Genomic DNA, 15012 nt, shown 5'->3' on the forward strand with positions numbered 1-15012 from the left:
GCGCGGCGGCGGGCAGCGGAGCGGGTTCCCGAGCATGCCCGCGGGGGCGGGGCGTCCGCCGCTCGACGCATGCGCGGCGTGAGGCGGGTGGGAGGCGCAGGGCCGCGGTGGCGGCGCTCGGCGAGGGCAACAATGGCGGCGGCGGTGGCGGCGGGCGGCGGCGGGACGGGACCCGGAGCTGCGGCGGCCGTGGCGGTGAGCGGCGGGCCCGGCTTGGCGACGCTGTCGGTGGCGCGACGGAAGGACGGCGGCCCTACGGGAAAGTTTTGGGAGAGCCCGGAGACGGTGTCCCAGCTCGACTCGGTGCGCGTCTGGCTGGGGAAGCACTACAAGAAGGTGAGGCCCGGCGGGGACGGGGCGGCCCGAACAAAGGGCCGAGGGGGCGGGCGGTTTAACGGGCCCTCCCGGTCCCTTCGCGGGGGGGAGGCTCGGCCCCGCCGCCGGCCTTTGTCAGCCGCGGCCTCGCCGCCGCCCCCGGCCCCTCCGGCTGCGAGCGGGGGCGGCCCGGGGCAGCTCCCGGCGGGGCCCGTGCCGCTCTCCCGTGTCTCGACCGGTGCCCCGCGTCCGTGCCGACGCCGAGGCGAGCCGCAGCCGTAACTCTTCTTGTGCGGGCAAGTCCCGGCTGGGTTTGCCAGGGTTTTTACACGGGTTTCGCTGAAACCGCGCCCCTGCAGCCCCGGTGCGTTTAAAAAAGGAAAAAACAAAAGCCGCACGTGCTGTTCGGAACCGCCTTTCGCCGGATCTGCCGCGCGCTGGAAGCCCGGCGCGTGGTGCTTGTAGTTACGGCAACTTCATTTTGGGTATCGCTTCTCCTCTTCCTCTTTCGTGCAGCTGCTCGTGTGCTCTGTTCCTTTGCTTTCTTTTCAAGTGTTTTTCCTGTAGCGATGAGTTTGTAACTTTCTTTCAATGTCTAAGCCTTGAAAAATCACCTGAAATGAACTTTCCAGAAGGCAAATACATCAGTCCAGACAGCTCTGTAGCGTTAGCTGGGGCAGAGCGATGTCAAGGGGAAACGCTGGACAACTGGAAGGTGCCTTAATGTCTGTATTCACCCGAGGTTTGCGGTCCGTCGCTCGGTTCCTCGGTAGGTCTGATGTCGCTAACCCGCGGACAGCTTTGCCCGGCGCTCTGTGGGGGCCGTTGGTTGGATTATCGGTGCGGCGGTGCTGTGAAACGGGTGTCTGAGCTGATCGGGTTGAAAGCCAGAACGTGCTTGGAGGTGTGTTTTACCGGTCCTTCCACATAGCGTGTTCCAGCGCAGCCACATACGGTCGGATCGGCGCCACGGGGTCGAATCGGCGCGATGGGGCGGAGGTTGTAGTTTGAGCGAGCAGCTTAAGTGATTTATATTGATGAAGAAATTGTGACATAAAAGCCTATCTTTAGTTTTTCTTTGTTTTGATTGTGCTTCTCTGCCCTTTGTAAACTTCTGGGGAGGAGCGTTGTTTCACTTCATTTTCATAACTGAATACCCGCAAGAAGACAATAAACTTTTGAAATGACTTTGAACTGGCACCTGCAGTTTTGCAGAAGAGCGAGTCGCCTTATTAAAAGCATTAACAGCTCTTGTCCTTGCTGCTGTCGGTCAGAACTGCCTAAGCAAGCTGGTTCTCACCTTACCAGCCTGTCAAGGGCCTCTTGTCTGTAGTTTACGAACGGGAGCTTTCATTTTGTACGCCAAAGCAGAACTCCTTTTTTATAATTGGCTTACATGGTATTACTGGTTATAAGGATTAGATGGTTCTATTTATTTCTTAAACTCTGGAAGGTAATTAGAATTGGACTAGGAGGAAATCTTTACTGGGCAAGTGAATTTCAGAATGCTGCTGTGTAAAAAATCCTTAAAAAAAAAAAACCAACAAAATTATTTTTGTTTTGGGATAAAAGGAAACTGATACTTACTGCTAGTGTTTAAAGATGTCTCCTTAATACTCTAAATGGAAGCGTTGATTCCTTTTTGAGGTGCAGTAAATGGACCCTGGTTCATCTTGCATGTCTTTTCATCTTGCTGTAGGTGCATGACTTCTTTCAGAAAAGTACGTGGTGATTATAGCTGACTCTTGTCCAGTTTATACTCTTAAAAATGGATGTGTGTGCAGCTCAGCAGTGGTGAAGCTGTCAGCTGTGGTAGGTGTTGTGTCCAGCTCCAGGGACCTTGGGCACGAGTCGGAGAGAATCTGGAGAGCAGCGCCGAGCTTGGTCAAGGATCCAGAAGTCGCGATGGGCAAGGAGAGCGTGAGAGAATTGCAATTATAAGTGTTCTCATTCTTGTCTCTAGACAAGTCTTCAAATATCTGAGAGTTCTTTGTGTTACTAGAGTATAACTAAAAAAAAAGAGAGGTTTAACCTAGTGTTTGGAAAACTCGCACTGGATTTTGGAAAACTCTTATTAACAGGGAGGGGCGGACTGCCTAGGCTGTGTGGTCAGTCTCCGTCAGAGATCTTCTGACGGTAAAAATCCGTTGGGCAGTGATGTGGGTGTTGTGACCCCGCGTGGCTGTGAAAGGACGTGCTGTTTTCCTGCCACAAACCCTCTAGGTCTGTTTCTTGTTGACTGAAGTGCTGGCAGTGAGGAAGGCCCTTCCCTGGACGTGCAGGAGGACGATGCGCATTGGGAGCTTGCGCTGGCGGGGGGAGACTCCAGTGGTGGGGTGAAGGATGCCTGTGAAGATGGAACACTGAGGGGGCTGTAAGTGACCTCAAACACAATGACAGAAAACAAAATTGTTTATTCCAGACTTCCTCCTACTCCCTGTTTTTGTGCGGGTGAGGCATGGAGGTCGTCCTGTGCTGCTTCTCTGCTTTGAGGGTTGCAGGAGTTTCCCCACTTCTTCCCAGGCCTTGCACCGCAGTACGGACGTTTGAGCCTTTCTGCCTGTCAGTTGGAAACGGGCTCTTGCTGTGGTTTTCAGCGCCTGAGGGATCTGGCAGGCTTTCGTAGCGTTTGGGTAGACTGGCTCTGGTGACATCAAGGTGTCCACTGTAAGAAGAGATTTATAGTTCAAGAGTAAACTGGGCAATTAACTTCTTAATGCTCGGTGATCGCTAATACTGTGTGTTGTTTCAGTAGTTCCTTTGATGTTAAGCAACAAATGGCTTGTATTAAAATGGCTTGTCATAAAGCAGAGTTATTTCTAGTATCTAAAATATCTTCCTGAAAGAGTTTAGGGGTTTTTTTTATATGTATTATGAAGGATGCAGAAACTAGCCTTGGCCTTACAGCTGTAGTCCCTGAGGACTGTTCCCAGTGTGTTCCATCGTGTCCAGTCAATATACTGGCCTTTAGGAGCGTGAGCTACTCTGTGGCTCTGAAAGCTGTGCTGAGACGGGAGGCTGGAAAACTGAGTTTTGGGGCAGGGAGGAGGGTGTTTTGGTTTGGGTTTTTTTTTTAAAGAACAAGTGGAGTGTTGTCTTAAAGGGTGAGTTAGAGGAGAGGACGGCATGGGCTGTCCGTGGAGACACGAAACCATGCGGAGGATTAGGAGGCACCGCTTGGAAGTCTGGGTGGTTTGTTGAGTATCTGGGACCCACTTGCACCAGTATCAAGTGTCGAATAATAAGTTTTCTTTCCGCGTTAGTGGAGTGCAGTGCAGTTGTAAGGCGTTGGGCTGGAGCACGCCTGTTTTACCGCAGGACAGTAAGGACGGGCAGCAGCGTGGGATCCCTTCATGCCCTTCTATTAATACGCCGCGGCCCGACAGCGAGGAGGGACGAGCCGTGGCTTGGCAGCTGTTGTGAAATGGCAGTTGTTAGGGCCGAAGATGTCTGTCTGGAGACCACCTGCTTGCTCGCCGCCAGCCAGGAGCTGAATTCAGAGGATTTGTAGTTACCTTCCGGCTGGCTCTGACTGCTCCTGTCGGTGCTAACCTTATCAAGTAGTTCTTCAGTGCCTGACTTTGGCTTAATCTGAGGAAGGATTTTCTGTGTTTGCAGCTCTTTTGTGTTCTCGCCTTTAAGAAAGGAACAAGGGTTATAACCTAAATCAAAGTATTTTAATGTTAGTTTCCTTTTGCTGTTATTTAGCGATCAGAGCTGAAGTGTTCTTTGTTTGGGGGGATGGAAAGGATCTTGTGCATCGGGGCACAACGCCGAGCCGTAGTGTGGTTATTTGAGGTCAGTAACCACATCAAAACCGAGTGCGCGAATCTGTCCCTTACGTCTGTGACAAAGGCTTTCCCGGGGCAGCTGCAATGGCAGATCTTGCTGGTGAAGAGGTTTCCTCTGCCAGTGGTTACTCTCTGTTCCTGAATTATTTGAGTTATACTGAAAGACCGTATATGTTTTCTACTTAAGACGGTGTGGGTGTTTTTATTTCTAATTAACATAGAAAAATCTTTGCTGCGTCGATGGGGCTTTGGTATTTCAGCACTTGAACAAGATCTTCTGATGCCGAAGCTGTATGTCTAGGGACGGGGCATCATTTCTGTCTTCAGGAGTTTGCTGGTTAGAAACCTTTATTTGCTACAGAATCATTTTCTGCTTCTGTCTGCTGTGGAGACTGGTGGAAAACTTGCGGATGCGTCCTCACTCCATCCTCTCAAACCCAGGAAATCATCTTACCAATTTTGTTGCTCTAAAGATCCATTTGTGATGCTGGTTAGTGTACATAAATGTATGAGAGCAGTCTTTTGTTTCCTTTGGAAGGGTTTTTTTTCTCCTTGTTGTTCAGGGGGAACCTCAGGCAAAGAAGCAACTTTACTGTATTAAAAATGTGCAAGAAGAGTGGCAATGCAGAACAGAATCGGGGGTTCCTGATGTTACCTTCCTTTGTGATAGCTTCCAGCTGCCAGTGCCTCCCGCAAGAGGTAAAAATGGGATCTGCAAGTGGAGGAATAAGTGCCTGAAAATTTTCACATGTCTAAGAATATGCTTTCCGTGGTATATTCTCATAGAAAGAGAGTTTGGGGTTTTTTTTGTTGTTGTTGTTTTTTCTGAAGGAAAGCATTTGAGAAAAACATCCAGTAAGCCAGCACAAGAATACCACCTCTTTCAGGTTCAGTTTTGGGCTGAGGTGGCGGTGCTGGGTGCTCCAAGTCACCGTCTGTTTACAGCAGTGAGACTCATTTACGAGGGACAAAGAAATCCTAGGAGAAAACCCTGAACTTCGACTGTTTCCCTGTTGATTGTCGTTTTCTGGTTTTGTTGGCTCGTTTGTGTGAAGGTTAAGTTCCATCTTTGGTTGTCTTTTTCCTGAATTCTCTTCCCGTGGTTTATGGGCTCCTCAAACTGGAAGTTGAGGGAACCCTCGCTGGAGGGTTACGCTGGAGGTGGCTTTCTTCTCGGTGCCCTGAGGAAGCTGTGAGCTTAGGTGGACTGTATGGGTTGAGAAATGGACTAGTGAAATTACAAGTTTTTGGATTGGTGATTGGGTTTTTTTGTTTGTTTGTTTGAAATGATGGCCAGAAGTACAGAATTGCTTTATACTCGTATTTCACTGTTAGTGCGAGCAATCAATGCTTGCTGTTCTGTTACATTTTATGTACATTTTTAGTGCTTTATTAATTTAAAATACTGTGTTAAATGTGTTGCAGAAAGCTTTAAGACTCTTAACCTGTATATAACAAAAGCAAATGTAGCAGTACAGAGTTTTTCCCCAATTAAGTGAGTTATCATGGTTATGAGGGTTTGTCTTTATTCACTGTTGCAGAATGAAGACTCTGTAGCTTCAGAGAAGATACGCAAAAGCTACTTTTGCTTTTTTTAAACTTCCTGCAGTATGCCTCCCATGCAAAACTAAAGGTGTCCAGCTACACTGTGCTCTCTTTTACTGGGGGAAAAAAAAAAGTTGTATCTGTCCATCTAGATATGTATGTAGAGAAAGTGTTCCAGCCAGGTGGGCAGACAGCCTTAAGTAGCTGGGCTTAAGGTGGAACCAGCGGCTTTGCTTTTTGAACGTGTTTAACGTGTGTGGCATGTGAGCGGGCTCAAGACCAAAGCTGTCTTGGAAACAGAAATGGGATTATTTAGTATGAAATCTGGTTCTTGATCTGCTGTGCTTTTGTTTACACCGGTGCAAATCCTAAATCTGTAGTTTAGCAGATAACTGTTTTGCCCACACCTTTTAATTCACGTTTGTTTGACTGCGTTGTAATTGGCATGGCTGATCTAAAAGCTCAGTTTTATTTGGACTTGCGTGAGGTGGTGGTGCAAAGGTTGAGCATGGGAAGTGATGGGAGCTGTAGGGCTGTCAGCTGTGATACACTGCATCTCTGCACGCCCTGGGTGTGACAGTCACTTACTTTTAAACTGCACAAAAAAGCCTACAAGATAAATATTTTATTAACAGATATAAAAATGCCCAGCGCTGTATGCATTTTGATAATCATCTGTCTTGGTTTAGCAGCCCTTGGGACACTGGTAAAAAAGGGTTCTGGCAAATTCAGCGCTAGGAGTTGGAGTGTTATTCTGTGCCTCCCTGCTAGAGAATTTTACCAGTTGTAACAAAGGCGAAGAGCACGGCACGCTTCCCGCTGAGCTGCAGCACCTGGTGAGCTCCCGCGGAGGCTGGGATGGGTTTTTCAGTCAAGGTGCTGGATTAACTGGGGCATCCGAGTGAGTCACGTGCTCTGTTTTGCCACCCTGTCTAAGATCAGCGATTCCAACAAAAGACTGCTTAAACTGCGCTGGTGAATTCAGCTGCAGCACGCAGAGCTTTTATTAGAAAAATTATAAAGGAAATAGTTGCTAGCTGGGAGGAGCCTGAGGGTCAAGAGGTTTTAAAAAGCCTAAGAGCAAAAGTCTTTAACTGGATTCTCAGAGCAATAAAGACTGACTGTTATTGTTGCTTCGTATCTCTGTGGCAGGTGTTGTGACTTGATAAGAGTTATTAATTAGGTAAAATTGTCACCATTGCCTGCCTTTCACGGGGGGGGGGGGGGGGGGGGGGCTAAGAAAAAGGCAGCTTTGGAAATTTATCCTTCTGTTCTTTATAGGCTCGTATTTCTAGATTAGGTTTTAGACATAGTCTAAAACCGGGGAGTCTCACTGGTATTTGTGTCCTTTGAGTTGCCAAGATTTAGTTTCTCAGATCTGTCTGTCCACCTCTTGACAAGCGCTGAAGGAACTTGCGTCTCTAGGGGGTCAGATACTGTGAAACTCTTGTGGAAAAATTGGTGTCTTTATAGTGTCTTTGCTGTGGTGTTGGTGCTTTGGAAAGCTTAGTTAGATTTGCCTGCTGTTTAATACCACTGCTTTAAACTTTTGAGAGTTTTGACTGGCAACATTTTTTTTAAGAGGCTTTAAAGAATCTGATTTGAGGGAAGAGCAAAGGCCTTGTGCTTTGTAGTGTTACCCAGATAAATGGCTCTAGGCTAGCTAACATTACTCCGTATTCTGCATGAACAGGTAAAGTTTGTTCTACTTTTGGAAGTTTCCTGGCACGGTGAGGAGATTACATCCAGTAAGTGAATATTGTAACACTAGGAGTAATGAAAACGCAGCAGCCGTGGGAGTCTTTTTATATTCCGTGCTGTAATTTCCCCTTTTCCATATATGCATTTTATTACAAGTATAGCCTTGGGAAATCTTTAGGTTGTCACAAAGCGTGGCAGATGTAGGGGTCTGGATTGGTTTTTCTGTTTGTACGTGACATGCTACATAGGACCAAACGATGCTCCTAGGATTAATCTGTAGTAATTGATTACAGGAGGAGCCTGTAAAATGGCTGTAGAAAGCTTTGTGTATGTGTGGGCCAGAATTAGCCCGTTCCTTCATTAGGAACTGCAAATCAGATTGGAGTAGTTAATCGCTATCTGTAAAACACCAGTGGCGATGCACTGATGGTGGTTCACAGATTTGTGCTGTATTTTAAGACTAAAGCGTGAAAAATGTGCTTGGTGCTCCTCCTGTGCACGCACACCACCCCATGACCACACAGTGATCCTTAAATCTTAAACTGTGCTCTGCAACTGCTGAAGTGGTCTGGGCAATCAGTAAACCAGTCTTCATGCTTTATTGTCCTCTGTCCCAAGTAAGCGTGTGTTTTTTGTCTTTCAGTACGTTCAAGCAGATGCTCCTACCAATAAAACGCTGGCTGGGCTGGTGGTGCAGCTGCTGCAATTCCAGGAAGATGCCTTTGGAAAACACGTCACCAATCCTGCCTTCACAAAGCTTCCTGTGAGTACTGGGGTTAACCCACTGTTACAACGGCGTGTTCTGTTCTTCGTCCGGGCTCTGCGCTGCCTGCGCGCTCCCAGGTGATCGGGAGGTCTGGGCTTGGTCTGAAGCTTTTGGTGATGCGTCCTCTGGAAAGGGTGAGGTAGCACACTCCTTGAGCAGATTTTCAGTGTAATACATCTTATTTTCTATACATTTGGAAGTGATTTCCTGAATACCGGGGAAAGGTTTTAATTTCTGGTAGAATTCTATGTAAACTTGTAAATTTTAAGTCAAATCTGGACTGATGTGTCCTAAACTGACCGAATAACATGCACTTTCTAAAACCAAAAAGTTTCCATTGTGCATTTCTGTTGTTTTAAACATCAAACTTGTAATGCTGTCAATGCTGAAAAATGGCTTTACCATGTTCTTTAGTAGCACATAGTTAACTAATTAGTCTGGGATCATTTTCCGGTCACTCAGAATATTCATATACAGAAACAACACCAACATGTTAAGGGCTGCTTGTTTAGAGTTTGAACTCGGCACACCTTTAGCGGTGGTATCCTAGTGACTGTGTTCAGAGACAGCCCCGTTGTGCTTGGAACCCTGCCTGCCACCCAGAGAATCTTGTCCAGGCGGGCATGAAGTCTGAACAGCTGGTAGAGGGAAGAGGGCTGCAGCAAACGGTAAGCGCGGGGTCACAAAGGGATTTCGGTTGTGAAGGGTGAGGGCTGCACCACGATACCGAGCACCCAGTTGGCCAGTTTAGGGTAGGTTTTGTGGGCCAAGTCAGCTGTCGTAAATGTGTGTGTAAGCGTTGCGACGTCAGCAGGAAGGGCTTTGCTTGTCTTTGCCGCAGAATGCTTACTGGGAACGTAAGGTCACGCGGTCTGGGATTCTCTTTAGATACACCTGCCAAGTTGGAAATGTTTATAACTGATTATGATATCCTGAAATGAAGTTGTTCTGAAAACTATTGAAAGTGCTCCTGTCTCCTTTGGTCCGCCGCTTACAGAATAGTATCTTTTGCTATTATCTAGTGATTTATTTTTTTTTTCCCCCAGATGTTTTGCTTATCTAACTTCTGTGAAGGGTATGAATTTATGCATTTTCATTAAGATGTAGCTCACCATCTCTTCCTTTCTGATCACCTGATACCTCAGTGGCAAGGAAAAGCTTTAGGGACGGAGGTGAACGTGGTGGTGCTTTATTTTGGTAAGGCACTGTGGACTGTAGAACTGTACTCATATTCAACGAGTTGGTAAACCATTTGAGTGCCCTCAAGTCTTAAATCAATTTGTCTTATCTTAAAAACGGGTAATAAAGATTTCAGTGGTGTTGTAAATATGTTGTTCCTGTGTTTATTCTTGCTGATTTGAAGGTCTAATCTGATAAATTTGCTCAGCTTAAGTTAACAGCAGTTGGATCTCTCTGCTCTCAGTTACTTCTGACAGAAGACAACTCATCTGTACATCTTCCTTTATGTTGGTTTTCTGAGAAAAGGCAATGTGTGCTCTTAAGCAAGGTTAGCTGTCACTTTTTTAGACATGTAATTTAAGATACTGGTTCAGGCTCCAAAGGAGGCTTTGTTATTCTATCATAGCACTTCGAAGACATGCAGAATGCTTCAGTTCTACAGGATTATGTCTGACTTGGGAAGAGAGGTGGGGCGAAGGGATGTCCTAAGTGACGTAGCTAATCTCCAAAAACATGTGGAAAAGCTATTGCAGACTTCTGCTGAAAAGAAACTGAATGAGGCTAAAAGAGGTTAAAAGTCTGTAGTTATCTTAGTGACTGTTCAACATTGCCGTGTTCTGGATGTGAAGTTGAAGAGTAGGAGGTGGTGCTTGTGTAAAAGAAACAACTCTCAAGCCATCAAAACTGAGTGCTGTGTACCCGCAGATGACTGCCGAAGTCCTCAGTTTGTGACTGCCATCAGCAAAGGCTGCCGTTAACCGTCCATTCCCTGCGTGATGCTGTTCGTTAACACACACTGCGGTGTTTCCCTGACCAGTCCAATTTATCTGAGATTAAGTGTTGGTCTTGAGAACTGCAATTTTTGCAAAACACAGGGATGTGGCTCGCCGGGAGCACCTGCTGATGGGAACGTATCAAACCAAGGTTGTTCCTGGTTCCCGTTAGAGCCTTTATATTTATTTTCTGAGTACTGACCAGTGTAGCGCTCACTCATTCTCTGAAGCGTCCGCCCGTCAACGCTGGAGCAGTCAGCCACAAAGGGAACCTGGTCTCTTCCATCGGTTTCTGAGGCAAAACTCTGACCTGGACTGCATCTGAATCACTGCAGACTGCATCTGTTGAAATACAGTTCAAACATTTTTACTCTGAGTGGATGAAATAGGCCTTGCATTTGAGAGAGGGTGGTTAATTCTGTGTTTAAGCTCCTGTTCTTGGCAAGGGTGCCGTACAGGCTCTGTGAAGAGATCTGCAGTGAGTGAAGGACTGTTACAGCTTGACTTCTGTACGTGTCTTCTGATGATTGCTTTTCAGTGCATGTTGTCTGACCTTACTGATGCTCAAAAAAGAAAACACTAATTAATTCACTTAGTTCCACATATTTGAAATAAAGACTATATTAAGATGGCAAGTTGTAAGGCCAGTTGATCTTAATTGCCTTGTTATGATGGATTTTGTTGGGTAAAAATGGTGAAGGGAATCTGGTTTACTGACAGCTGCATCTTTTCTGCGGAACAGGTTTTGTCTAATTGTTAAAAGCAATTTCCTTTTATGCTGGTGGCACCAACCACAGTTTAATAAGAAGATCTTGCTAGAGCCTGCTGACACTTTAAAAAAGTGACTTATATCTGTGAAAGAGATGCGTGTACTGTTGTTTTTTTTTACTACGACAATGGGTAAATTTGGCTGAACTTCCTGTGCGTGGCAGTAAAATCCTGACTTGCCAGAGTCGCTGTGATCGCTGAGTTGCCAGACTGCGGGACTGCCTTCCAGAATTGTCCCTGTAACGCCCAAAGGCGCGACCTTGTCATGGAAAGATTTAATGTGGGCTGCTGATGGGCAGCTTGATGAGGGCGAAGCTGCAGCAGCAGCCCCTGAACTTGAACTAGAGGACGTTGGGTACAACGGTGGCATCAACAACAGTTTCCCAAAATACAAACGAGGCGGGCTTTGCTGCGGTGATTTCATTCAGTTGTGTGGTATGTCCGGCGTGTCAGCAAAAAGGAAAGGTTGATTCTGAGTGACCACGTGTAGGTAGGACAGCTGAAGATGAGTAACAGCAACTTGAATATTCTTGCCGCACTAGTATGCTTTACAACCGATCTGCTGGCTTCATGTTGGGATATATTTTTTTCGAGCAGCTAGCATTTGCATGCATGTTTGTAAACCAGCACTTGCATTCCCAGAGCTGAGTCTTACAGTAATAAAACCATTCAGCGTGTTAAAACATTTTGTTGCAGTTCCAGCTTCTGGTCAGAGACTGCTCCATCCAGAAAGGACTTCAGTTTGCTGAGAATAACACTGAAGTGCACGCAGCTCGTTAACTGCCGAGTGCCCGCGTGGCAGCGTTGGGCTCTTTACTGCTTTCTGTGCACAGTAGGGCTCTAAGCAGATGGCAGACCAGTTCTGTTCTTGTCGAATGCTTATGAAGGATCTTTTTTATGTTGTTCTTGGACTCTGGTGTATTTGATATCTCACGGAACTGCTTTAGTTGCCATTAGGAGCTCTAGAGCCAGGGCAGGCAATGTTTTGTTTAGATCCCCTGCTACCATTTTAGCTGCCTGGCTGCAGAATGAATTTAAAAGGCTTGTTCAGCAGTGCTAAGACTGTGTAATTTGGTGTTCGTTCTGTGTTAGCAAGTAGTCCTGAGGTGTCATGTAATGGACTTCAAAGAAAATGACCTGTTCTGCTCTGAAAAGTAAGATAGAAGCTAGATCAGAAATGTTCCTCACGTAGAAAAACTACTGTGAAGGCTGCTGTCTGCGCGGTGTCTCCAGCTTTGTGCTTTCTCTGGTTCCAGCGGAAGGCAGCTTGCAGAAAGCCACTGGTAACCGGAGTCCAGTCGTTGAACAGCTCCCCATATTCTCTGTTATGAATTCTGCAAGTTTTTTATTTTTACTGGGAAACACAAAACAGACCAGTCTTGGTCTCTGTGTTTAGCATGTGTATGGGAACATAGGTTTCACTTCCTATTCCAGTAAATAGTTGGGCATCTCACGTAGAATGCAGCAGCGTCGGGTGGGGTCAACTCCAGCGTGCCCCGTGGCACGGCCGCTGCGCGCCTCTCGCGGGGCTGCGTTTCCATAGGTCGGTCCTTCCTCCTCGCTGCCAGCGGGTGCCGACTTCGAGGAGAGCATGCATTTCTGTGGTGGAAGCTTAGCTAGGCGATGGATCTGCCTCCTTTGTCGTTTCAGTTTATTGTTAGAACAGCTTTCTTTAAATATATTTTAAGTTGTCTTGGAAGTGGACCTGTTTGCCCAAATAAGCTTTTTTAAAGTTCTCCTGATCCTGTACCAAAGTTCCCAAAAGCACTTCAGTGCTGCAGTTCATAGAGAGACGTTTGCCAGGATGGTCTTACTTGAGTGTGTGGTTGTAAATGAATTTCTACAGCTTACAAAAACTTAAAAAAAAAAAATATATATATATAAAATCACTTTTTTGAGATTCAGTCAAATTGTTTTATCAATCATGTCGGAAAACAATCTGTAACTGTAAGTAGAAGGGCTGGTGGAGAGAAATGTGTTTTATTTGTTCTATTATCATGTCGTGTGTTGCTTTCTTTATCACTGGTTGGTTCATCAGTGCTGTTGCATATTTTTCTTTGCCCTGTTCCTGTTTCTGTGTGTCAATACTCGGTGAATCATGCTTGAAGTAGGTCTGGTGTTGCGGTTCTCTGGTCCTGGCTTCGCCAAGCTATCCACTTGGCTTCCGTTTCTAAGGTGACTTTGGCAGTAGCTGACTTCTTCCAAGCACATACAAACATCCTGACCAGAGATGTTAGTAAAAGAGCAAAGATAATTCCGGGTGATTTGTCAGAAAATGTACCTCTCTGTGTAGGAAACAGTCCCACTTTTTTATAACCTTTTAGAGAAGGGACTTGGTGGGACTCAGTAGAGCTGCTCAGTCTCCTCGTGCTGCTGTTTGAATGGCAGCTCTTGAATTTGTCGTACCTGTGTGGGAACGCGTGACTGAGCTGTACTCTGCTAAAACTGATGGTGAAGAGATGAGTTGGGTTTAGTATTTCAGGGCAGATCTGCACAGTGACCTTCTCAGATCTTGACAAACAACTTTGTGGTGGAGGGGGGATGTGACTGGAGAGCTTGAGGAGCTGTAGAGAATATGGAGCCCAGGTTTTAGATGTTCATTTCTATTTGTTTCAGTCTGCTTAATGCAGATGAAGAGCTGCTTAACTGACAGCTACGATTTTAGGTTTAATTTACTGTGAAATGAATGTTCAAAGAGCAGTTTGGGTTTCTGTTTTACAGCTATGCAAGGAGTTTTTTTGCAAGCTACTCATGTAAGGAAGGACTTGGAGCTTTCGGATACATCAGGTTGTGCTTACAAATATGAAGAATTTTTCTTAAACCAATTGCATTTAATCTTCTCAAAACGTTCTTAAAGGAGGACATAAAACTACAAAAGCAAATCATCTGAAAATTAACTATGCATGTGATAAGTTAGATGTCTAAAACTCAACGAACCAACATGTATTCATTTAAAATAGTCACGTAAAAGTCAATGTCACTGTCTTTTCACTTTTCTTTTGGGTTCTAGGCAAAGTGCTTCATGGATTTCAAAGCTGGAGGTACATTATGTCACATTCTTGGTGCTGCTTACAAATATAAGAATGAACAGGGCTGGTAAGTTTTTATTTTTGATTTGTACACCTTTTGCATGGAATTAAGCACATGAAATGCCTATGCAAACTACTTGAAGTTTAATACTTTCTGGAGAATTGGGTAGGCAAGGGAGTTGGAGATGGGAAGAGGGAATCTTTTTCCTGTTGTGCTGATGGTAGCTTTTTAAAGACACGCCCCCGCACTTCTCAATTTAATTATAAGTTGTCAAAGTTTAAGGTCTTGAGTCTGTAGTTTGGGAGTTAATTACAAGCTTGAGGCATTTTTTTGCCATTTACTAGCCGTGTGACCGAGCAAATTAACCAGTATCTCAAAATCACTGTTTCCCATCTATAAGATGTAAATCTTTGTTACTCTGTTGAGTAACAAAGGGTAGGGTTTAGTTGTAATTGGGAAAACATGAAACGGTGCCTAGATACTAACAAATGCTCGGTTTTCCAGCCTCCATAAATGGGGAGTGTAGGTAGTTAGGGACGCTGCCCGTGTAGCTATTGACACTGGTACTGAAACTGTTCATGGTAGTGTTTTGACCTGTGTGTTTCTAAGTTACAATCCTCTTTCCAAGGCAGTGGTAGCATGAATTACTGTGTTTGAGAACATTGGTAAAAATCTGAGGATGAAAAGTCGATAGGTGAAAGTAAGCAGAGATGTTCTTGTACGTGAATTTAAATAGTTTCTGATGTTGTGCAGACCTGTGACGGCATTCCTGGAACTGCCTGTGTTTGTTACCCGCAAGAGCAAATTAAAATGCAAAAGTAGAGTTGGTTTGGTATGGTTGGTTGTTTTTAGGAATTGTTTATACTTGTATCAGCTAAATGGCTGAGGTGGATGTATCAGAAAGCTGGTATGAGTAAGCTCCTGTCAGGTTTTTTCTACTCTACTACACGACAATATTGGAGTGTTTCAGGAGTGTCTTGCTACCCCTTTGCCTTAAGATAAAGGAGTTAAATGTCTTCTACTTCATGAATATTTAAACATTCAAATTTCCCCCAAACAAGTTTAGTTTTCCGTCATTGGAATTTGTCAGCACAACTCGGATACGTGATTGCCTCCTCTCTTCTCCCTCCCTTGCTGATTCCTC

The 15012-nt window shown here is 45.5% G+C and overlaps 1 protein-coding gene across 1 annotated transcript in view; it reads left to right on the top strand.

Annotated features, from left to right (window-relative positions):
• The first annotated feature begins 69 nt into the window (after nucleotides 1-69).
• Nucleotides 70-15012, top strand: part of SMARCC1 (SWI/SNF related BAF chromatin remodeling complex subunit C1) — an 85140-nt gene continuing 70197 nt past the window's right edge. Inside the window, exons 1-3 of the mRNA XM_086741629.1 lie at nucleotides 70-336; nucleotides 7996-8115; nucleotides 13849-13934. Coding sequence (XP_086597755.1) covers nucleotides 70-336; nucleotides 7996-8115; nucleotides 13849-13934 — 473 coding nt within the window. The remainder of the gene's footprint in view (nucleotides 337-7995; nucleotides 8116-13848; nucleotides 13935-15012) is intronic.

The sequence above is a fragment of the Chlamydotis macqueenii genome, chromosome 2, assembly GCF_036417535.1.
Source record: "Chlamydotis macqueenii isolate bChlMac1 chromosome 2, bChlMac1.mat, whole genome shotgun sequence".
In the NCBI taxonomy this organism is placed as follows: domain Eukaryota; kingdom Metazoa; phylum Chordata; class Aves; order Otidiformes; family Otididae; genus Chlamydotis; species Chlamydotis macqueenii.